We start from the raw sequence: 25,764 nt of genomic DNA, 5'->3' as shown, positions 1-25,764 counted from the left end.
TATATTTGGGGACTTGAGAACTGGGGATTTCAGGAAGCTATTCTCAACAGAGGGGACTAGTTCATAGCACACTCAGTTGCATTACAGGATTTAGGTAGATCAATAATGGACATGAAATATGCTGAACATATTTTTTAAATTTTCTATAGAAATACTATCATTTCTATATGTGTAAATTAATGAATATGTTCATCCATTTCTTCCTATTGTAATTATGTTTATACCTTTCTCCCCTTTAGATTGTATGCTGCTGAGAACTATATGGTTCCTTGAGAGCAGGTACTTATATCTAACTGAAACTATGAGCCCAATAGTTGTATAATAAATAATGCCATATATCTTATGAGAGTCTAATAAATATTTGATATTGATGATGATAATGATGAATAATAATTATCCGGGTATGGGGAATAGTCTATAGCAAGTAAGAAAAGCATAGGTAGATTAAGGGGGTGATGGAATAAATAACTGATGACAGATACCCAAGAAGATTTCTTTAGAAGAATTTTCTTCTTATCTTTACCTTTTTAACAATGTAAGTGAAATTGAAGAACGCTTACAAAAAATAAACTGCCTGGACTATAAGAGGGGGAAATAAAATATATGAATAAACTTATTTTAGAAAAATAAATTGAACAGGTCATAAATGAATTTCATAAGAAAAAAATATGAGGACCAGATGGATTTGCAAGAGAATTCTACCCACCAATCAAAGATCCAGTAATTCCAATATTAAATAAATTATTTGAAATAACAGGTAAAAAAAAAAGAGTCTTATCAAATTACTTTTATGAAACAAATATGGTGCAGGTATCTTAACCAGGAAGAACAAAAACAGAGAAAGAAAATTGGAGACCAATTTCATTAAACAAAATGGATGCAAAAATCCTAAATAAAATGCTAGCTAGGACACTACAATGATATATCACTATACATTGTTACCAAACAGGTTTTTGTACCAGGAATGCAAGGATGGTTTAATATAAGGAAAACTAGCATCACGTTTCTAATTAACTAAATTCACACTTTGGAAAAGCATTATCAAGAACACAGGTATAGATTGATCAGCTCAAGCATCTTAGACTATAAGACATATTAAAAGGAGAAAGATTTCTTAGCAACATAACTTGATGAAGAATATGTAAAAGAAAGAGAACTTATTGTAAAGGAAAATATGAAGTCACCTAAAAAAAACCTGCAAGTGAGACAATGTGGTGATGAGAAAGATGATGAGAAAGAAATTTTTAAGCAGCAGCTCATAACCTAAATATGGGAGGGAGGGCAAGGGGATAATTCTGAAAACAGGGAGCTTGATAAAATGAGTTGCTTTAGTCCAATTAGGAAAGAGATGACAAAGACTTAGAGAGACTAGGCATTTGATTTTCAGGGAGTGAGATTGGGTTTGGATACTGTGATAAAAAAAAGTGAGGGTAAAGTTACAGAGGAAGTAAAGAATTGGGGCATGTTTAAGATAATTATGAGATGGATGGAGATGGTGTGATTATGATCTGCAATTGTAATGTGAAAATCATACAAAGAAGGAGAGTTTAAGCAATAGAATATTTTAGCCTATTTTCTTTCCTATATTGTTATCTAGTTCCAGCTTACTCTAAATGCTAACTTGAACTTGTAATTGATGTACTTATGGCTTATTCTCTGAAATCCTTATTTGATTTGTAACATAATGTTAAACAATGTATTAAAAAATGAGACTATTGATGCCTGAGATAGAAAAGCTCACCGTGTCATGAAGTAGAAACGTTCAGTGAGCTTGATTTTCAACTTTGCATGGAAGATGTTAGCAACTTGCCTTCTGAGCACATAGGACTTAAAATCTCCCTCTGCCCCACTCCAGTATTCCCAGCCTGAGTCTGATTTCAAGAAAATCACTCCTCTGGACCCAATAGCAAAGCACTTCTCTATACTTTTTCAGAAGCAATAGCATCCACAGTGGAATCTCTGGTTTTCTGTATCTATGGACCGTACCCTGAGCTCTCCTTCTTTGAGGCTATATTTCAGAGTTGTGCATAAGTCAAATTATATCCTTGCTTATCTACTTGTGCAATTGGGAGAGAAATTCACACCATTCATTCCTTAGTAGACTGATTTTTCTTCAGGGTTATGTAATAGAAAACCAGTTTTTTATTTCTCTCTGTAGTTTTATCTCTTAAGTGTGGTACTTATCTTTTGTTCATATGTTTTTAGCTATGTTGACTCTTCATGACCCTATTTGGGATTTTCTTGGGAGAGATAGCAGAGTGGTTTGCCATTTCCTTCTTCAGTTCACTTTATAGATGAGGAAATGGAGGTAAACAGAGTTACGTGGCTTGTCCAGGGTCAAACAACTACTAAATGTTTAAGGCCAGATTTGAACTACAGAAGATGAGTCCTCCTGCCTGTAGGCCCAGTATTCAAATCATTGTGTGAAACACTTTTAACTGGGAAAGAAATCAGTAAAGAGGACAATAGCTTACAAGAAAAAATGACTAGGAAGTATGACAGAAGCAATAGGTCTGTTCTCACATGCCTGATATCAATGTGGAAAGTGTGGACAATAAACAGGAAATTGGATATATATCAACAAAAGGAGAGAAATGTGAACTCATACATGTCACTAAAACTTGGTGGGGGGATGTTTGGACTTAGGAGTGGAATACAACAATGAAAAGGTTTAATTTGTGAAAAAAATTAGAAGAAATAGGTATTTGGGGGAGCAACGTCCTGAGAGGATATACTTTATAGAAATCAGAGTAGTAGAAGACATTTGGGAGAGGAAGAATGTTGGAGGAAAACAAATGATTTTGTTATTGGACTATACAATAAACCACCTTGATAAAAGATGGAAATGAATGACAAGTTCCTGAAACAAATCACACAGCTGGCACAAGGCCAGAATAGACTTGCAGTGGGTGATTTTGCTTCTCTGGACAGATACTGGAGGTATCTTGCTTGGAAAAGTAGAATAAGAGTTAGCTTTTTTATTTGCTATGCAGATAATTTGATTTTTCACATGGCAGAAGAAGCAATAAAGGGATATACTATTTTAGATCAGATTCTGGTCAGCAAAGAATGGCAGCAATAGGAAAATTGGAAGAAAGCGACTATGCTACTTCCTAGTTTGTAACATACAAGAAGAATATCCCAAGAATATTCTGATATGAACCCTATGCTTTAAATAAGTGTCTAAAATAAAGTAAAAAAGTAGCTATGTTTCCATAGACCAAGTTACTAAAAAAAGTTAACTTACAAGAGGCTTGGAGAATCTTAAGAACAAAATTCTGACAAATGCAATTGAGAATGATACAAATGATGAAAAACAGGGGGAAGTGTTTAAAGAGAATGATTTGGTTACACTGGAGGCACTGTAGTCAAATCAAATTTTAAAAAGAAAAAAACTTATAAAAGATGGAATCATGGCTGTACAACTAAAGACAAATATAAAAGGGTATTTTGTTTAAGAGTACTTTTATTAGAATAATATCAGGCATCCTGAAATCCAAAAATGAGAACTGAAAAAAAAAGTGCTAAAATATTTAAATGTTTTCCAATTATCAAGTATTTTCTTTTTTATTTGTTCTACCTTCCCTTCACTGGAGAAAGGAAAAAAGAAAAAGAGAGCTCTTTAAACAAATAAACATGGTCAATAAAACAAATTCTCACAATGATCAAGTCCAAAAATACATTTTATTTTGCATATTAATCATATATCTCCCCTCTAGCTTAACTTGGATTGTATTATATTCGTGGAAATCATGGGTCATAGATCCATTCTCTGTAATAATGTTCATTCTCTACCAGGGAGAATATTTTGCAGAATGTAAAAGACAGAACTGAAAGAGTTAAGAAGAAGTTTGAACCTAAGATAAATAAGACACGAGTAAGAAAATATCAAAAATTTAGTAAATAGCTATGCAGAAGAAATATAGACCACCAGTGACAATGTAGGGAACTGAGAAAATATTGGTTAGCAGTATATGGCCAACAGCCTTTGATTCTGACCTCGGGGCAATGAGAGATATCAGAGGCAGTGATATGATTTCTTTATGAGGGGTGAATAACAAATCGTGCTATAGCTTTAGGAGAGCCAGAGCATTTAGGAGCAGATTTTGGGGTCTGTGGGGGGAATCTCAAGAGGCATCAGATTGGGACTGGGCCCAAGATTCAGCTTAGTTTTGGTAGCCTTGATAGTACAAAGTTACCACAATCATTCTTGCTACTTAGGTGAATTGAAAGAAACTTTCTGTGGGTTGTTGCTGTGAGATTTTAACTATAAAGTACAAATTCTGTCTTTGTGTCCTCTGGGAGTGCTGAGGTCTCTAGGGAGATCTTACTGTACTTCTTTCTATCTGTAGGTTGTAGAAATGAGCTGAGCCCATGCTATCTGGGCCCAAGATTTGTAGAGTAGCACAGATCTTAGGGAGTCTTTGAGGTTTTTCCTTCTTTTGAATCAGAAACTTGGCTACAGAAAGCAAATAGGGAGCAACTAGTTGCTTTAAACAAGCTTGTCATTTGTCCCAAGTGAACTAGGATATGAGATAATTTATAGTTATGATTGCTGAACAGTAGGAATCTTTGAATAATTGTGAAGAAGATGGAAGATACCCAGCAAATCGTGATGGGCAAATGTTTTAGTATTTTAAAAGATTCTACAAACTATAGGAAGAGTTTAATAATGATGATCTATAAAATTAGACATTTAATTTAAAGCATCTTTTCTAATTATAAATACATTATTAAATAAATTTTTGCACATTGAGAAAAGGAAGATAGTTATCATTGAAAACAAAATGGGTTTATTAAAAAAAGTTGTGGTTTAAAATTATTTCCTTAATTTGAGGGGGTAGGGTTATTGGAAAAGGTCAGGAAAGTATTTTATATATGAATTTACCAAAGAATTTGACAGAAACCTGATTGATAATCTTGCTAACAGTGATAGTAATAGTAGAGTTAGGCAGGTTGCGAGCTCTTTGAACACTAGAGCCTTAGATGTTAAAGGCTGAAATATAAAAATGATAGTCATTCTTAGGGAGCTTACATTCTAGTTCTTATGCTATGTAGACCACTGTGCTACAGGCTGAATGTGATTTAAGCTGGGTGAACATATGTTCCATTATTGTGGTTATCTTGCTATCTAGATGAGAGATGAAATACATACACAGATAAGGATCATCAAAATTGCATAGTACATAAAAGAGGTACAAACAAGGCACTGTGCATGCAGAATATTGTGTCCCATTCTGGGCATCCAATTTTAGGACAAACATCAGTATTGTAAATAGATTTAAAGAAAGTGTTCTTAACCTAGGGCTAATGAATTTATTTTTAAGAAGATATGATCCTTTATCCTAATTTTTTTTTTGCATTTGCAAATATTCTGAGAAGTGTATAGGCTTCATCAGACTACCAAAGGGATCCATGACAACAAAATGTTTAACCCTGGGTTTAGAGAAACTCTTCCAGATTCTCTAAGGATCAATTAGGTAGCTAGAAATGTTTAGAAAAGAGAAGACTTAATATAGACATGATCACTCTCTTAAAATATGTTAAAGGTAAAAGAGAGATTAGATTTGTTCTTGACTCAAGAGGGTGGACCTTGAGTCTCTTGATGGAGGATTATAAAGAAGTTTTTCTCACCCTAAATATAGGAAAAAAATTTATATTCATTAAAGCTATCCCAAAATGGAATCAACTGCCTCAGGAAGTATAGTACTGAGTTTTCCATCATTAGATCCCTTCAAGCAACAGCTAGGTGACACCTGTCAAGATTTTGTACAGGATATTCATGTCTCCTACGCTTCCTTCCACATGGAGAAGTGGACTAAATGATCTCTACAGTTTCTTTTGTAGAGGAACTAAAGTTCTGTTATTCTAAAATGGTATTTAAGTTCAAGGCATTGTGATCATCATAATTGTCATCATCACCAACATCATTTAAACTTTTGAAATTTAGACAGGCTGATAGTTTAATTATAATAATTGAAAAACATTACATGTCCTCAGTGAAGATTATTAATTAGAAACATCATAGAGGTAAGTTATTTCTTAACAGATATTTGCTGTGTGGATTTATACTCTCCTGGATAATTAATTAGAACCGGTCAGCACCTGAAAGAAAGATCCTGAAGTCCAGTATTCTGAGAGGAAACATAGTATTCTGGGGGGAAAGAGGATCGTACAGAGGTTATAAAATGTTGCAAGAACATGCATTCTCCCAGTGTATCAAATTCAAGAAGGTTACAGAAATATGCAATGGATATAGGTGTTGAAAAGGTGTCTCTCAGCTGTAAGAAAGTAGGACTACTTGTATATACTAGACCTCTTGTGATACTGGAAGACTGCAGGTAAATGAAGAAGATAGCGATGTCCAATGTATAGATTCAGGCTAGGGTGCATATTATAATAATCTTTCTTTCATGTATTTTTATTCATTCTTAAAATAGCTGGGGTCATGCTACTGAAATACTTGTGTCATGTTTTAAGATGCAAACACATAAATGGTGCATACTCTTTTGAAGTAAATGTAATAAATAAAAAATATTGAGGAAGGTGTGGGTCTCCTCTTCCTCACGTTATTGAAATATGAAACAGCTATTCATTTGCCTGTCCGATTATAGCCCATTATATACCTCATGATGACATTTCCTTCGCCTTCAGTCCTCAAGAGAATATGATCATTTTTCATTATGCCTGATCGAAAGTCTTCAAAGGGACCAAAATGTGTAAATAGACACTAATTGTTAAATAAATGGTTGCATATGTATTCATACCATAAAAGTTTCAAGATGGTTTATTGACAGGCATTATATAAATGAATTAGAATCACTAGAAAGATTTGCTGGTAATTTCAAAATCAAGCATAACCTTGAAAAGGAGTCACTTTCTCATTAATCATCTGTGCTTTTAAAGTATGTAGGTATCGGGCATTCTTCTTTTGTGGAATTCATTTTGGAGACAAAAGTATGCATTGCCAAGTTCTGAACCCACTAAAGTTCTTGGATTTTTTGTGTTTAGGGGTGAACTTTCCATGACATTGTATTTCCCTAGAATGAAGCAGAGAAAATACTCTTAAGGCTTTTTAGTTGTCAAATTACTCTACTAATACCAAATTTTGATGAGTTAAATATGCATAAAGCAAAAATAGATGGATTAAGCTTCCACTAAATATGAAAGTCTTTAAAATTAAGCAGAAAAGTTGCATGACCAAATAAATTTGTAAGACTCAAGATGTTCCTGAAATAGACCGAGTGGCTTTGCCAAATTCAATCTGCTTCCAGATTTATAGTTCTTCTGTTGTATTTATTTGGCATCTCTAATATATCAGAACAACGGGTTAGAAATCCCTAGTATAAATGCCCAGGTGGGATTTGAAGACATGTGGCCTGAAATTTGCTGCTTAGCTTCAGTCACCAGTTTCACCTGCATTTCACTGAAGTTTCTGGAACATAATTTTTCTCTAATCCAGATTTTCAGTTCCTAGTTCTAGTACCAAATTTATTACTGCCCCATTCCATACCCATAAAATGAGTAGAATGCAAACCTGGAAAGAACCTTAAAGATCATCTAGTCCTATCCCCTTTTTAATAAATGACAAAAGCAAGATGAAAATATTTTCCCATGATTCCATTGGCAGTTAAGAAGCTGGACCCAGATTTTTTTTACTTGAAATTCATTTTCTTTCTACTAGTTTACTCCATTTTAAGATTTTCTTTCTTAAGCCCTTCCATCTTAGAATCAGTACTATGTATTGGTACTAAGACAGAACAGTGATAAAGGCTAAGTGATGGGAATTAAATGACTTGCCCAGGGCCCACAACTAGGAAGTGCCTGAGGTTATATTTGAACCCTGGACTTCCCATCTCTGGACCTGGCCTTTAATTTACGGAGCCACCTAGCCACTCCCTAGATTTTTCCTTTTCAAGTCTTCTCACACTTTACTCCCAGATAGATCTCTTCCATCTAGTGATGGTAGCCTCCTGGCTTTTCCAGAAACAAGACACTCATCACCTGGTTCTATGCTTTTCATCTGACTGCCACAGCACCTAGAATGTTGTCCTTCCTCTCCTCCAACTACTGATCCTCCTGGCTCCCTCTTAAGTTCCAACCACAACCTCACCTCCTACAGGAGGACTTCCCCAGCCTCTCAATTCTAGTGCCTTCCCTCAGCTAATGATTTCCTCTTTATCCTGTAGATAGCTTGCTTTGCATATTTTTTGTTTCTATGTTGGCTTCTGCTTTAGATGGTAAGTTTCTTGAGGGCAGGGACTATCCTTTATCTTTTTTTGTAATCCCAGTTTAGCACTGTGCCTGGCACATAGTAAGCACTTAATAAATGTGTATTACATCAGGAGAATTGTACTCTGAAGTGTTATGATAGATTTCTGCCTGGGGAAGAACTGTGTTACTTAACTCTTACTGAAATTCTGGTAGTCTATTGGAATTGTCTTTTAAAAGACTGGAAAAAGAATCTGTATTAAAGCTAAGAGTAGGATTAATCTTTTAAGATGTGTATTATTAATTGGCTCCATTTTCTACATGAATTGATAAGTGGAAAATCTTTATTGAGCACTTACTGGCACTCAGTTGTTGTTTCATCATGGAGGATTTTTTCTAACACCATTTTGAGTTTTCTTGGCAAAGATCCTAGAGTGCTTTGCCATTTTACTGATGAGGAAACTGAGGCAAACAGGATCAAGTGACTTGCCCAAGGTCACCCAGATATTATGTGTCTGAAATCAGTTTTGAACTCAGGAAAATGAGTCTCCTTGAATCCAGGCTCAATGCTATATCCACTGTGCCTCCTAGCTGCCCTATGAAAGGCCCAGATCTGTGAGAAGTGATGGAGATACAAATGTGGAAATGAGGGGTCCACTGCTTTCAAGGAGCTTACTTTCTAATGGGGAAATAACCCATAAAAATTGGTGGTCTGGCTAAATGGTAGTGAATAGAACAATAGAGCAACCACTTGACATTTCCAATGGAAGACCCAGAGATGATGGTAGTGTAATTGTAAATACCCTTCTTAGAGCTAGAAGTGGGAAGTTTGGAAGGGAAAAAAGGAAAGTCTGCTTAAGGGATTGGGGGTCAGGGAGAGGTCCAAGTGAAAGGAGGGCTACATGGCCCCAGAGTACCTGAGATGATACTTTCTATAGGAAACAGATGGTGCTTGATTTAGTTACCTGAATGGGAGAACATTTTGAAATTCTACATAAAACATGATCCTTGGTTCCTCTTTTCTATATGATTCTTCTTGTCCCCTAAATTTGGGCATTTCCCAAAATCTTATGACTAGTGTTTTACTTTCCTCATTTTCTCTGTCCTCCCCTATTCTTTCTCTACCTAATATTTTCATTCCCTCAAGTAAAATAATATATATATATATAATACTTCACTCATTTTAAAATAATCTATAAATATCAGTACTTACTGTTATTATCATTATCTTTTCCTGGGCTTCAACTTTCATCTCTATGGGGAAAATGTCTAAATCTTTATTTATACTACTAACCTCTCATGGTTCCACATTTCCAGTGCCCACTGGACATTTCCATGTGAGTATCTTGCTAATACTTCAAACTCAATGAGTTTAAAAGTGAGTTTATTGGGTTATTCCCCAAGGCAACTCCTTTTTTGTAACTGCCCAATTTTAACTAATAATAATACAATTTTTCTATTCACACAGGTTTTGAGCTTCAAGGTGATCTTTGACTCTTCTTTGCCAACCCACCATCATGCCTTGACCCTCCCTTTCTGTCCCCCATTGCCACTAGTTCTAGTTCTGGTCCCTATCATTATATTGTGGGATTATTTTAGTCATCTCTCCCCGGGTTTTCTTACTTCAAGACATTCTCCTTCTAATCCATCTAACTCAAGCGTTACTTCTATCCTTCTCAAGAGTCTGCAATGGTGGTCCATGGTCTAAAATCCAAATTCTGCTACTTGACATTTAAGGTTCTTCTTAGTCTCACCTCTAACCTCACTTTCCAAACTGATCCATCTTTGCTCAGTTCTGATCAATTCAGTAAATATTTATTGGGTGCTTTCTCTATGCCAAACACTATTAGATGCCATGTGCTCTCCCATAAGCATCCAGTGTTTGGACTAGTTGAAATTCTCTTGACATGCACCATGCTTTTCCATCATTTTGCCTTTGCTCTTGCCCTGCCCTCTGTTTGGAACACTGCCTGGTTCACTGCGCATCCCTTATCTCCATATACTAAAAACTTAAACAGCCCAACAGCCATACTACTTCCTTTTCCCTCATCCACATCCTTCCTGACTTGGCAGTCTCTGTTCTTATTTTATACCACGCACAGGACACTTACACACACATCTTCTATTGAAGCTCTTGGTGGACATTTTCTACATATATAGATAGATTAAAAGCTCCTTCAGGGCAGGAACTGGGTCTTCTATGTCTTTGTAGAACTTAAAAACCTGATTTATGATAGTTGTTCCTAAAATAATTATTGAATAAATGAAGCTTAATAACTATATATATATATATATATATATATATATATTTAAACCCCGACTTTCTGTCAGAATCAGTGCTAATTCAGTGGCAGAGGGGTGGTAAAGGATAGGCAATTGGGATTAAGCAACTTGCCCAGCATCACCTAGAAGGTGTCTGAGGCCATTTAATGAAAGCATTTCATGGAAGAGAAATAAAAAATAAAGTTGATATTTTTCTGAGGCTTTAATACTGAGCAACATTTCCCCAAATTTGCATTATAACTTGTTTGTATGATACATTTACTATATTCTGATGTAGATTGCTGCCATTTGTCCCCCATCTTATCTCTTATTTTAATATATAAACTCTGGGAGGACTTATTTGATATTTGTATTCTGAACAAATTAAAGAGTACATAGTAGCATTCAATAAATGTTGGCTCTTGCTGTTACTGAATTATATGTGAGGTAGTGTGACATGGTGTAAAGAATATCCAGTGTGACACTTAATACCTCTGAGGTTTAGTTTCCCCAGCTGTGAGATGAGAAATTGGGCCAGGAAATCTCTCAGGCCCTTTCCAGCTCTGGTCCTAATCGTATGGCCAGAACTCTAAGGGGCACCATGGTTAGAGCACTGGGTCTGGAGTTGGGAAGACTCATCTTCATGAGTTCAAATTTGACCTTAAACACTTGCTAGCTGTGTAACCTGAGGCAAATCACTTTTCCTTGTTTGCCTCAATTTCCTCATCTGTAAAATGAATTGGAGAAGGAAATGGCAAATTATTTCCTCATCTTTGCCAAGAGAACTTGAAATGGGGTGATGAAGCATCAGATACAACTGAAAAACAACTCAACAATGGCCAGAACTTATATATTTAAGCCTATGTGTGTATAACTTAATTGATACTATAGAAATAGTTACTTTCAATGCAAAAACTCATACCTAAAATCGTTGCAGCTAAATTTGTAATATAGGTTTCCTGATTTTCTGATATGAAGATATTATTTAGATTATTTAAATATTTTTTGAATCAAATCTTGTTTGAATAAAATATGCTTTCAGTGGGAACATAATCATTTTGCTTGTTTTAACAATTGATAAGTACTTATTAAATGTGTCCTATATTTCAGGCAGCATTTTAGTCCCTGCCACGAGAGCTTACATTTGAGCAGGGGCAAGATAACATATACAAACATATACACATGAACAAAGTATATACAATAGAGGAGTCAAACATGGGAGGCATAGTGATGGAATTAGATTAAAGTATAATTGGGAAATGTTTTTTAGATCATTATCTTCCATTTTAGAATCCATACTAAGTGTCAGTTCCAAGGCAGAAGAGCATTTAGGTAATTGGGATTAAATGACTTGTCTAGGGTCATATAGCTGGGAAGTGGCTGAGGTTGGACTTGAATCAAGGACCTCCTGTCTCTAGGCCCAGTTCTCTGTCCTCTGAACCACCTAAATGCCCCTGTTGAGAAATATTCAACAAAATACATTTAAAAAAATACTATGGAATCTAGATAATGTTAATTTGTCGTTTTCTAAGTTGGGACAGCAGAGTCTTTTTCCTTATGTTTTCTTTAGTGGTCCCATTTCTATTTGAATTTGACACCACTGATATACAAGGCAAAATATTTGGTAGTGGGAGGTGTGCACTGGAAAACCCTCCTTTAAAAAGTTGAACTGGAGCTACATTTTTAAAGGAAATTAAGGATTTAAAGAAATAAATTGGAGAAGGAGCTCATTCCAGGCATGAGGCATTGGAAGTGGAGTAGAGATCCTGTGAAAGGAGGCAAACCATTTAGAATGAGTGGTATAATGGCCAGTTGGATGGACCAGATAAAGCCAATAAAAAAACAGATTGTAGCCAGATCATAAAAAGAGTTTAAATGACACGTATTAGGATTTTCAAGTAACATTAAATTTCCCCTGGTTTACCAGAGCAGTAAATAGACAGACCTATGTTTTAAAATATCAGGTTGGGTGGGCTAGAGAGGGGAGAGTGACTCGAGGCAGAGATTATGCTCATAAATCTGGCATGGTATCACGAAATGCTGTGATAGTAAACACCTAGTATGCAGTCAGATACGCAGTGGTTACTAAATAAATGCTTGTTATTAAAATCAAGAATGATTTCATCTGAGCTAGAAAAAAATAATTAGAGATGATTAGGTAAGGGATCACCTAAATAAGTTATCATAATTCCATAGAGTTGGTAAAGTAGGGGAAAATAAGATTGAAACAGTGAAAACAAAGAGTGGAACCTAGGAAGAGTAAGGAGCACTGTGGTGTCTAAAACTGCAAAGATATATTATTATTGAATGTGCTCTAAGGTTATGCACAATGTCAAGCAATAAATATAAAGGAGTAAACTCAGGAGGATGGATGTACATGTAGGTGGAAAAAAGTAATCACAGGCAAGGAACTAAACCTCCTTGAAGGCATCTTAGGTTAAAGTCCATCATCGATAGCAGAGGACTTAACAAAATAAAATTAAAGCAAGTAAAAATAAGATTTATAAAAGAAAGTTATAGTAAACTGTATGCCTCAGTGAGGAATTTTACAAAACATAAACAGAGATATATTTGAGAAACTGGGTTTTTAAAGACATTGCATCACTATTGCTCAGTATTATAAACTAAAAACTCTTGGGATGAAATATGGAGTAAATAAAGTAGGTAATAAATTTTGGCTTCTTACCAGAACATATGATTTATTCAGAAAATATGAAATTTTTGTAGGTTTTGGAAAGATTCTTAGGATAACTAAGAGTTTGAAAGCTAGAACAAAGAAAAGTCTGTCATACCTTTGGATATAGAAGGGGGGTATTGATGAATTAGACAAAGAATCATGTTAACATTTCCCTATTTAAGATGGATCCAAGGAATGTCTGGGGAATTTCACATGTTTCACTTTGGTTTAAGAGGTAAGAAAGCAGAAAGAGCTTATAAAGCTTAATGAAAGACCTAGAAAATTAGAATTTAACTTAGCAGAGTGGCCACACAATTGGCTATTTGACCACCATAAGCAAAACTTTACTCCTCAAAGACAAAGCAAGCTCCATAGGAACCAATCAATTAGCATTCACTGATCACCTGCTGACAAATGACAGGAGAAGCCGGGAGCATAGAACCCATTATTATTCTACAACAAAAGTTAGAATATTCAAATGGATCCGGGATCTCCTTGATTCTGATATTTCCTCTAGTGGGGCTTGCCTTTTGCATGTGCTGCTTATTCTTCTATTATGGTAAATCTCCATAGCAGTCCCCCCATCACACTGTAGTGATCCTTCTATTGACATCAGGAGCATTCCTGTGAAACCCTGAGGGTCTTCTCCTGCTATCCCTTTCTCTTATCAGGTCCATCTTCTTTTCCTAGCATGCATTTTCCCAATGATATATTTTACCCCTATATTTGTCTGAAAGTTTCTCATTGGTTATTTGTTGTATTCTGCCCACCCTTACCATGCACGTCTCCATCATTCTCTGACCACTATTGATTTTTATTACTGGTGTTCTGTGTCTGTCCAACATAGAACAACATTTTTTAAATTCAAAAAATGGTCCTTTGTTAACGAGTGTTAACAAAGTTTGGGGTCACCAAAGAAGCTCTGCAATTATATGAAGGCAAGCTCTCCTATTTAATTTTGAGCTTAATTCATTGTCCATTTGTACTGTCTATCCCAGATACACATATTGATGGATACTTCTTGTCATTATCTGAGCCATAGGCATTCTTCATCCAATTAATCTTTGCTCTGTGGATGGGCAATTTTTCTGAGTTGTTACAGAGGAAGAAGAAGAAAAGGATCAGCAAAACTAATATGTATACTAAAAATGTCTGACATTATATTCAATGTTCCAAGCATTTTTAAAACTGATTTTTCATCTTTGCTTTGTGATATGAAACTACTTGTAATCATCCACTATCCTTCTTTATAAGATTTTGCAAGTAAGTTTATATTCTAAATCTCTATGTGGTATTTTTCAGTTATTAACCAAATAAGGCACGTTTAGGTTCTTTTGGTCTCCTTGCTATAGCAATTGATTCACGCTGCTTGAATTTCAGTCTAAAATGAGTGTAATTTATGTTGCTGTTATTTCTTTTATCTATTACTTAATTCATTATCAATTTAAAAATGAGAGAGTTGTTTTAGTGGCATATTATATATTTTCTCATTATTTTGATTTTTTCTCTTTTTTATTAATTTTAATCTTTGCTTTTAATAATTTGATAGTCTAACCAGAAGACAGATGATTCATGAGGGTGCTTCTCACCTAAATAACAAAATTATAAAACAAATGGTTCAAATGGATTAGGGATCTCCTATCTGGTAAAAAAGAACACCAAACAATTTCATTTTTCTGGTGACTTTTCCAATTTTTATCATGTCCATTGCCTACCTTTTTTATCTTGAAGAAAGTGTTCATAATGGAAAGTATGAGTCTTCTATACACTTCTATACACTATAGTGTTTGCTCTCTCATTCCTTCTCAATTACCCATATTTATCATATAGTTCTCAGCATACTGATATTTTCCCACTTCTGCATTGAAGGCCCTGGGCATTAAAATATTTATTATTTTAATTTGGTGGGTCTTACTGAGTTATTCATAGAATTTCTTTTCTTCTTCATTCCCTATAACTGATATTGGTTTGGTTCATAAGCTTCAATTATTTTTACAGTTATCAATTTACAAATATATATCATGAGTATTGGGATTGGAGATGACCAAATTTCAATGAAATAGTCATGAAAAAATATTTCTTGTTGTGTTTGTGTGTATAATGAAACTATCTTCACTCCTTTCTTGGGCTCTCCAAAAAATACTTATGAACCCTACTAACATGTTGCTGCATATTCTTTCTCTCTGATTTCTTTTATGGGTGAAGCTTTTAAGATTGATATTATTTATCTCCTTCAAGTAGTAGATCTACTTGCTAGTGATTTGACAACCCTTTTAGAGTACTAAGGGCTACATTAAAGTTTAGAGATGGTTTAGAAACTGTACTTGTTAGCATCCTCTGTTCACCTTTCCACCATCATAACTGCAGAATCAGAGAAGGACCACACAGACTGAGAACTATTTTTATTTTTATTTGTTTTGTGAGTTGCCATGGTCACAGAATTCATCCCAAAGTGGCCCACTTACCGGTGATGAGCCTCTTCATACTCAGCTAAGTTAATTCTGTGAAAGGACATATAATCATTTGGTAGGACCATACTCTCAGCTTTTTTTGACATGAGAGTAATTGCTAGAACATAAGTTTTACTGGCACAGTCTTTGAGAACTAGGGTCACCCACATCCCAGGGTCAGGCACTGGGATAGACTTAAAAGAGGGTTATTAAGATAATAACTTTGAAGTAGACTTGTTGGAAGATCAGTGAGTAACCCATTCCCTAAGGATCAATACAGGGACTGGTTTGATAAAATTTGGCATACTAGTTTATCTTGAAATTGGTGTGATACTTAAGAGGAGAAGTAACAATAACCACCGAGTAATATTTAGACTGTTTCTGCATTCACAATAGAATAGGACATTGATTTTTTGAAAGTCAGCAGTTTCCTATGATTCATGGCAGGAAAATTTAGTCTACAGACTATAAGCACATTTGATTACAGTAAAATCACACATACACCAGGTTGGAGATGACTCTGGAAAAGTTCTAAATAGCATATATATTGCAATATGAGTACCTAGTCAGTAACGTTTTTATAAGAAAATTCAGTTTTCTTTTAAATGTCTGACTCAGGTTTTTTTTTTTTTGATAAACTGAATTTTAGGGGAAGAGACTGAATAGTCATGGTGATCACCTTTCAAACTATTAGGAAGAGGCAAAAGATTCTTCCCAGGATCCCCTGAATTTCTATCTTTGCATTTTATGTTGTCTAACACAGTTTGACATAAAGTTAGAGTAAGAAGAGAACTTCTTAGAGGTCATCTATTCCATTTTACTCTTTCTTATTTTACAGATGAAGAAATTGAGGCCCACATTGGAAACGCGATTTGCTTGGTTTCATATAGGCAGAGCTGGGATTTATTTTCTTTGTGCAATATTATCTGTTACTGTTTTAAAAGGACACATTACCCCCCAATGGGTTCTGCAGTGTCCCTATACTCTAGTGTTTCATATAGAAAAAAAAATTCAGCACCATTAAATATGGAGCAAAACTTTTTTTGGATTCCCCTAGAATCTCAGTGGGTTAATTTGAGGTCAGGGGACAGAGTAAATGATCTCTTGAATTGAGGTCCTTTCTAACTCTATGATTCTCAACCTAGGCATATTTGGTGGCAGCAATCTTGTCCTGCCTATGAATTAATCAGAAGACATCAGCATTGTTCAGCACCCCATGAATAGGCAACTTGGCAGCAGTTAGTGAAACTAACTGTCCATCCACCACTTCACTGCTGTAAGTGTTGCAATGCTCATAGATAGCTGGAGAAATTTTATTCTAATACTGTTTATGGGATTAAGAAGACTATGGGGAACTCTTTTTTTCTTGAAAAGACTGAAAAAAAGAAATGAGGATGCCAGAAGACAATGCACTAATAATCCTAAAAAATACTTGAGTGAGTTGGTAGAAAAATCTCTGGTGCTTTCTTCTTCCTTTATTCATATGGCACTCTAAGTGTTCTTACATTTTATGTCAGGTAAAGGGCAATAAACACACCCCTAGTCCTGAAGAACTGTCTAAGGACACAAATACCAGGGATAATAAAGTAAACAACCAGAGCATTGTGTGGGTGTAATTGCTAACAAGCTTCATAGAGCAGGTGGATTTTCAGAAACAATTTGGAAGAGAGGAGTGAGGTGCTCTGACATGCATCAGTGGGAAAGCTCTTTCAATGTGGAGTAGTGGCATGAAGAGCCCAAAATGGAAACTGGTAGAAAAAGGATCATTTATCTAAACCAGAAAGGACTTTAGAGGGAATTCAATCCAACTCTTCTTTATAGAGGAAGACACTGATGCCCAGAGAAACTTGCTTAGAATCATACAACTAGTGTCTGAGGCAAGACTTGAACTTGGGTCCTCTTAGGTCCAAATCCCTTAGGTTTAGCCCCACTAGAGACAGCAGAGATGTCAAAACCAGCACTATTCTGCAATGCAGTTAAACCAGATTAAAATGTATTTGAGAAATAGTTAATGAAATGAATGAAAATATAACAGAAGTGAATATTGAGCCCACAGGGATCCTTACATATAGTTTAGTGACTCCATTTCTATTTCAGTTTGATACCTCTGAGCTTTTTAAATGAAATGCTAAAAAAAATACAAATGGGTGAATTTGAAGGACCAGGAAACAAATACAAGAGTAAGTTGGGAGGAGAATTTTAGAAAATCTTGGAAATCAAAATTTAACTATATGTTTGAAACAAAGACTGGATATGACTAGGGACAACAATAATTTTGGAGATTATGTGAAGGAAATAAGTATGAGAAGGGAAGTCCGAAAAAGAGAAAGTTTCTAGAATCAAAACAAGAAATTATTAGAATGTGGTCTTGTTTTTCTGGCAATAGGGAAGGAAAGAGAATTAATTTAAGGAAACAAGCAAAGCATTTTAAGTGGGAGATAAATCAGATTTTGAAGAAAAGGAGGAGGCAAAGATCATGAATTCTTAATCCCTGTCACTTTGAGGAAAGCCTTCTCACTAAAGTCTCATTTATTCAATTACTGGCAATAATTCATTAAGCAATATGCTAATTTTCATAAAGAGTTAATACATCTCCCTAAATTTTCCATTTGCTTCCTGGGAGAAAATTAAATACTAAAGCAATCTGTCTCAACACATTTTAAACAAAACTTGTCACCTGCCATGCAGTTCCTTCTATCCATATTTTCATTAATAGAAATATGTAGCCTGAATGTTTCATATAAGATGATGATGGGCCAATATGTGGTTTAATGATGCCCCTTCTAAACCCTCTTTTCCCTGTATACATTCCTAATCAAAAGGATCTATTATAGTAGTGATGTGCAAGGGAGATTCACAAGCTTTCATTATGAAAAAACTTTAAAAATAAATACCATAAACTATGTCTAAAAGCAAAATCTGCCTTCTTTTTTTCTGCTTTAGATCACTAATGAATCCAATATTTCACTCAAGTTTTTTTCTTCAAATTTAAAAAAAATTTGTCTCCCTACTTCAAAACAACATATTCAAGCTCACAATTTCTACCTTAACTTCAGCAGTTTTCTCCCCATCTAATTTTCCCCATTCAACTCTTCAAGCAATGTATATTTGGTTTGTGGGATATGGCAAAGAGAAGTACAAGTTAAAATAATAAAGACATTGGTCATTATTTGTGACTAGAGGAAAAGATTGTGGAATGAATTATTCAATAAAAAGCATCAAGTGTCTGCTGTCTGTACCTCATTGAGTGCCTGAGGGGATATGAAAGAAATGGAAAAAATAGGCTTCTCCTCCCTCAAAAGGTTTACATTCTACTTGAGATGGTTTTGATAGTCATAAGAATAAATAGCAGCTGAACTGGTAATATAAAAGCGAGATTAACAAGGTATTAGAGAGGAGACTCAAATCTGTAGTGTGAAAATGAGTAGGGAAAGAGGTCAAAATTGTCCCATAAAAGAAAATTCACATTAATAACTTTTCAGAAGTAAATTTAGAGAGATATTTCCCTTCTTGTTGTCATTTAAGCCAGTACAGAATGCACCTACCTACCAGTCTTACCTCTCTAACCCAAGTTATTTATATATTAAAACCTTTCCTAGGCTTTACTCTCGCATGCATCATGGATTTTTTTTTCTTTTCATCAGTTCATTTTCTCATGATGCAAAACTCTACCTCAACTAAAATGCTAACCCTTTGAGGGAGGAAGGCATCTTTTGGATCAAACCAATTTCTCTCAGCCCCTTAATTCATTATTAATATTATGGAATGCCCTCTTCCCCCATTCTCTATCCCACCATTTATCAAGCTTTTAGCTTAAGTCCTGTCTCCACTATAACCCTCCTCTGACTATTTCTCTCTATCTATCTATCATATCTATCAATCAATCAATCAATGTTTACTAAGCACCTCTTATGTGTCACGGAGTCTGCAAAACACTGGAGAGAAAAGGCTCTTCTATAGCAGACATTACCTATGTCTCTAATCATCTATCACTAATTTATTCAGACATTACTTTGTACTTGAATATTAGAACTTAAGGTATATGGATGTCTTCATTTCAGTGTTAATTCCTTGATTTAAAGGAGCTCTCCAGGGGTAGAATATAATCTTCTTGGGGGAAAGATGATTTTAATTTTTGTTTTTGTATCCCTTGTGTCTGTTACATAGAGGTCATATAATGAATGAGTGATTGAAAAAGTAAAAGTAAGCAGCACAGTAGGAGAGTTCCAGGCCTGGGGTCAGGAGAACCTGGGTTCAAATGTGACCTTAGACACTTCCCAGCTATGTGACCCTGGGCAAGTCACTCAGCCCCAATTGTCTAGCCCTTACCGCCCTTCTGCTCTAGAATGGATATCTTATAACAATTCTAAGACAGAAGATAAAGGGTTTTTTTTAAAAAATTGAATTTAATTGACCATGCCATGAACTTTTTAAAAAATCTATTATAGTGCTTGTGCATAGTAGGCACTAAAGAAATATTTATTGAATTGATTAATTTTGTTCTCCTTAGTACCATCCATTATATTCAACCTTATTCATCTCTTTTGAGGGATTTACTGTTTATACTTTTTAAAAAGTTTAAGTGGAAATCTTAATTATAGGATACTGGTAAAGAAATATAATTTTATTTTTCAGAAGCATATAGTAAGTAGCTGCAAAATGCACTTATGTATTCTTCTAGTCCTATTTTAAAGAATACTTGATTTATTTTAATCAATATTTGTATTAGACAGAGGAAACATGCCCTATAGAGCTCTGGAGATGAGTTAAGCAAGACGAGAGTTCAAATTTTGCCACTAAGACTTAATAGCTCTGTGATGTTTGGCAATTCATTTAGCCTTTTTGAATCTCCATCTGTTACATACAACTTTTCTACTATATTATGGACTTGCTGCAATCTCCCATGTTGGAGGGACTCTCTACACCTATGAAATAATAAGTATTAGTGTACAGACTTGGATGTTACTGGGTTAACAGTTCCCTATTTTGCCATCACTCTACTCCCAACACACACAGAAATATACATTCTTGTAATTCTGTATTCAGCATCCCAAATTTGGAATTTCTGGGTTTGAATTAAGAGGCTTTGTTGTATTTTCAAATTTCACCAGACCCAAGGGAGAAAGGAATCTGTTTTTCCCAAGGTTAGTGTTCTGACTGTCTTTCTATCTCAATTTCGCACTTCCCCTGTAAGTTTGTGCCAGTGGATCCCCATAAAGCAGTGAATCTCAGGTTATATCACCATATTATTTGTGAAAGTGTTTCGGATGCTTCCTAAGTCTCTAGAAAGTTCATTGCTTTAACTTTTCCCTGCGTACCCATACCAAGACCTAAGAAATCACTTCTAAGCCCTTACTCCTGCTTGTTCCAGCCTTTGGGGGCTACAATGCCTATCTTACTTCATCCAGATACCCATTATTGATAAAATTACTTTGGGCTTTGGAGCTTTAGGAATTAGAGTTTATAAATATGAAGGTGTCTCCAAAAATAAAAGTATATTTTAGTTGCCAATAATGACTAGTTTTATGGTTACACGGGTCTATAGAAATAACCCAGCATAGGGGTCTCCGTAAATAGTTGCCTCGACACCATCAGTTATATCTGATGGCTTGGTGAGTCAGATAGCTGGGTGAATCAACTAGAAAAATATATGTATATGCCAGAGTTATTTTAAGGGGAGAGGGACAGAGTAGAAGAGACTGTGGCTGCCGTTTATGAGTATAGGGAGCGCTAAATAAAGCAACTTCTCTCTGTGTGCAATTTAACATGTACTCTGTAAATTATTGTCTAAAAAGCTGCCTGGTGCATTGACAGGTTAAATGACTTGCCCAGGGTCACAGAGCTCGAGGAAGAGGCAGAATAACTCAAAGGACAACTCTCCAATATTCCATGGTGCCTTTTCGCATCAACATAAGCTGCTTATTTTCCATGATTTACTTTTACATATTTTCTTAGCTAAAACATTTTATTGCTTAACTGATTATGATTGTTGTTATTTTAGACATTTTTCAGCCTTGTACTATTCCTCATGACCCCATTTGGTGTTTTCTTGGCAAAGGTACTGGAGTGGTTTGCCATTTCCTTCTCTGGTTCATTTTTCAGATGAGGAAACTGAGTCAAACAGTTAGGTGACTAGCATAAAGATTGTATTGTTGTTCAGCCATGCATGCTCAATTCTTCCTGACCCCATGGAACATACTGTCCTTGGGTTTTGTTTGGTTTTTTTTTTCCTCACAAAGATAGTAGAGTGGTTTGCCATTTCTTACTCCAGCAAATAGAAGCTTAAGCGACTTGCCCAGGGTCACACAGCTAGTGTCTGAGACCAGATTTGAACCCTGATTTTCCCAGGCTCTGTCCACTGAGCCATCTAGCTGCCACCATTTAATTTTGCTGTCTTCTATTTCTCCTCACCCATCCACCATTATTTACCTTGAAATTCTCTTAAATTTTCCTAAGCAGAGCTCCTGAAATGAGGAGACTAATTAGAGTAAGTACCAAAAACCTCTGCAGGACCCCAGTTGGCTGAATACTGTCCTTGTATCTGATGAGGGTTTAAAATTTTTATATTCTAGAAAGCTCCGTGTTCTGTGTTAGTGCATAGGAGGAGTGTCTTTCCATTCCCCATTTCCCTGAGAAGCAAATTTATCTATTCAGAGTTTAAGACAGTACAAATATTTCACAGGTTAATAAGATTATACATTGAGAGCTAGAAGGGACCTAAGAGGCTGTCTAGTTCAATCCTGTCTTTTCTTGATGAGGAAACACTTATTAAGCATTTATGAAGACCCTCCTCTATGTGCCAGGCATTGTGCTAAGCTCTAGGAATACAGAAAAAAGGCAAATATTGTCCCTGATCTCAAGGAGCTCACATTCTAATGGGGGCTTTCAGGAAGCTTACATTTTAATGAGGAAGACATGATGTGAATAAATGGGTATGCGCGAGATATATGCAGAGTAGATAGGAGATAATATGAGAGAGGAAGCTTATGGCAGCTGGGGGGATCAAGAAAGGCCTCCTGTGGAATGTCATCTGAGCGGAGTCCTGAAGGAAGCTAATAAAACTAAGAAGTAAAGTTGAGGAGAGGAAGTGTGCCAGGCATGAGGTTCAGCTGGGCAAGAGGCACAGGAGGAAAGGATGGAGTGTTCTGTGTAAAGAACAACAAACAGGCTGGATGATTGCATCGGAGACTATATTGAGGGGAATCCTGTATAGAACGCCTCGGAAGGGAGGAAGGGGCCGCATTGTGCAGGCAAAGAGAGGACTTATTATTTGATCCGAGGGCTAATATAGAGCCACTGGACTTAATTGAGTAGGGAAGTGGCATGTTGAGATGCCTGTTTCAGGAAAATCACTTTCCTAGCTGAGAGGAGGATGAAAGTAGAAAGAGAGCTGAGAAAGATCTGAACCGTCATGGTGCCTGTGCAAGAGGCGGAAAGTAGGCATCTGCAAGAGATGGTATGAAGGGGCCAGAAAAGGACAAGATTTGGCAAGTGGCTGGCTGTGCAGGGGCTCCAGGAGAACACAAGGATGCTTGTGAACCTGGGTAACTGGGAAGATGGTGACGTCCTCGGTGGTAACACAGGAATTCAGAGCAGGGAAGGGTTAGGCAAATACAGCGAGTTCTTATTTAGAAGTGTTATATTTGACTTAATCTCCCAGACATCTGGTTCAAGGTGCCCGAAAAGCATTTGATTCTGTGGCAGTGGTTCTCAGCATAGAGGCAAGAGCTGGACATATAGATGTGGGAGTTATCTTTAAAGGAGGAGGATAAAACCTGTGGCAGCTGATATCTCCATGCAAGATATTACAGAGGAAGAGAGAAAAGGACCCAGGAGAGAGCCATCGGTGACCCATTAGTGAGCCTGATGTAGATGAATATCTGACAAAATAGACTAAGGAGCTTTCAGACACCTAGGAGGAGAAATGAGGAGAAAATTATGAACATTGAGAGAAGAAAAGAATTTTAGAAAGTAATCAATAGAGTCTCTCTCTTTCTCTCTCTGACTCCATCCCCTCAATTTCTCTTGGTCTGTCTCTGTCTCTGTCTCTCTGTCTCTGTCCTTTCTCTCTCTCTCTCTCTCTCTCTCTCTCTCTCTCTCTCTCTCTCTCTCTCTCTCTCTCTCTCTCTCTCTCTCTCTCTCTCTCTTCTCTCTCTCCCTCCCCTCCCTCTTTTCCTTTCTCTCCTTCCTTTTATCTCTCTGTCTCTCCCTCTCTGTCCCTCCCTCCCTTCCTCCATTTTTCTCTCTCTGTCTCTCTTCTCTATCTCTTTCCCTATCCCTCCTTCTCTCTCTGCCTCCCTCCCCCTCTTTCTCTTTTTCTCTTCCTCCTCCCTCTCCCTTCTTCCCTCCATCTCTCTCTGTATCCCTTCTTCTCTCTCCTTCCTTTTCTCTCTGTCTCTCCTCTGTCTCTCTCTCCTCTCTGTCTCTTTCCCTGTCCTTCCTTCTCTCTCTGTCCCTCCCTCTCTCTTTCCCTCCCTCTCTGTCTCTCTCCTTCTCTCTCTGTGTTTCTCTCTTTATCCCTTTCTCCTCTACCACTCCCCCCCTCATATCTTTTTATCTCTGAATCTAGAAGGATGAGGATTGGGAAAAGGTCACCAGATCAGAAAATGAAGAGATTATTGTTCAACTCATTAATTATCATGGCTGTTCAGTTGAATTAGGAGGTTGGAAGGCAGATAGAAGAAGAAAGGGAAGGGCAACACCAAGGATGGGTTTTTTTCAAGCATTCTACCTAAAAAGTAAAGTAACAATTTAAAATATCTAGTGGGGATAAACATTTCCAGAAGTTTTGTTTTATTTATTTTTAAAGGATAAAGGAGATATGACTATTTTTGTAGGCAACAAGAAAGGATTCAGAACATAAAGAGAGGTTGAAGATTAGAAAGTGATGATAATGCAAGGTAAATCTTCTGGAGAAGACAGAGCATGTGAGTGCATGTAGGGGCAGCCAGATGGGTAAGTGGATTGAGAGCCAGGTCTTGGTGGCAAATGTAACTTCAGACACTTCCTAACTCTGTGACCCAGGGTAAGTCACTGAACCCCCTTGCCCTAGTTCTTACCATTCTTCTGCACAGTAGTGATTCTAAGAGGGAAGGTAAGAGTTAAGAAAATGTACGCGTAGATGGTTTGACCTTGGCAAGAATAAGGGCCACTTTTTTTTTTAAACCAGAGACTGAGAAAGATGTCTGAGGTACAGGAGATGAGGAGATGAGAAGTTCGTTAATAGACCCAGTTAGGATTCAGCCCAGGCTGTTTGCCTTCAGATCCAGCCCCCTTTTCTCTCCATGTTTGGCCAGTTGACTTCATCTGTTATAGTAGGCATATTAAAAGTTTGTAGAGTCTAAAACTGCATCCATCCACTTTTCCACACTCACATAAGTGAGTGCTTGAGCCTCCCAGACTGTCTTCCTTATATTGAAAGATCTGCGATTATCTTTGCCAATGCACATCACAAGTCACGTACCCCTACCTAGACAGCCTTCTCATGTTATTGTGATCATAATATTCTGTCCCCTCGTGGAGATGGACCTCTGTGAAATCAGCGAGAGTAGTCCTCCGATAAAGGACAAAGTTAATTGCTAGGATTGTCCTTAAATCATTCACTGCTTGATAGGACCTACCGAGTCGAGCTTTTCTGACTTGGACTTTGAGAGTCCAAGATTGTCTCTCTGTCATAATAAGGCAACAGAATAGGACTTTAGTAGTACAGCTGACTTACTTAACTCTATAGGGCAACTAACTCTACTTTTACAATACTTCCAAAAGTTAGATTTCAACTCAAAGTGATGGATAGCTGTTGACATTCTGAAAGCAAGCAAGAGCAAGTATCATTGGTGAGAGGAAGTAAAGGGAAAAATGGTAAAAGAGTCACATAATGTCATACATCAGACCAACAAAAGACCTAATTAGAGGACTTTGATCCCCATCATTTTACCAATGAGAAACTGAGACTGAGAGAGATGAAATAATTTGCTCCAGGTCACACATCTAGAAAATATCCAATTCAAAACTTATATTTTACTAATTCCAACTCTAAGACTCTTCCCACTCTAATTTTAGGTGAGAACTCGATAGATTGCTAATTTTCATATAAAAATTGTTCTCAAGTCTTGTGAATGTCGGACTTCTTTTTTAATCACAAATACCTTTTAAATGGATAATTTT

At 36.3% G+C, this 25,764-nt stretch overlaps 1 protein-coding gene across 25 annotated transcripts in view; it reads left to right on the top strand.

Moving 5' to 3' along the window:
* Positions 1 to 25,764, top strand: part of ZNF521 (zinc finger protein 521) — a 348,179-nt gene that overhangs the window by 154,584 nt on the left and 167,831 nt on the right. For 2 of the 25 annotated variants that reach the window (XM_016431653.2, XM_056823827.1), the window contains exon 5: positions 16,746 to 18,208. The exons of 22 other annotated variants lie outside the window; for them this stretch is intronic. In XM_016431653.2, the coding sequence (XP_016287139.1) occupies positions 16,746 to 16,781 (36 nt within the window). In that variant the 3' untranslated portion in view covers positions 16,782 to 18,208. Of the gene's footprint in view, positions 1 to 239; positions 280 to 16,745; positions 18,209 to 25,764 lie in introns of those variants that run through there. One more of the 25 variants, XM_016431654.2, reaches the window with a different exon arrangement.

Source organism: Monodelphis domestica, chromosome 3 (genome assembly GCF_027887165.1).
Source record: "Monodelphis domestica isolate mMonDom1 chromosome 3, mMonDom1.pri, whole genome shotgun sequence".
In the NCBI taxonomy this organism is placed as follows: domain Eukaryota; kingdom Metazoa; phylum Chordata; class Mammalia; order Didelphimorphia; family Didelphidae; genus Monodelphis; species Monodelphis domestica.
The sequence above is the reverse complement of the archived record's forward strand: the minus strand, read 5'-3'. Positions and strand labels throughout refer to the sequence as shown.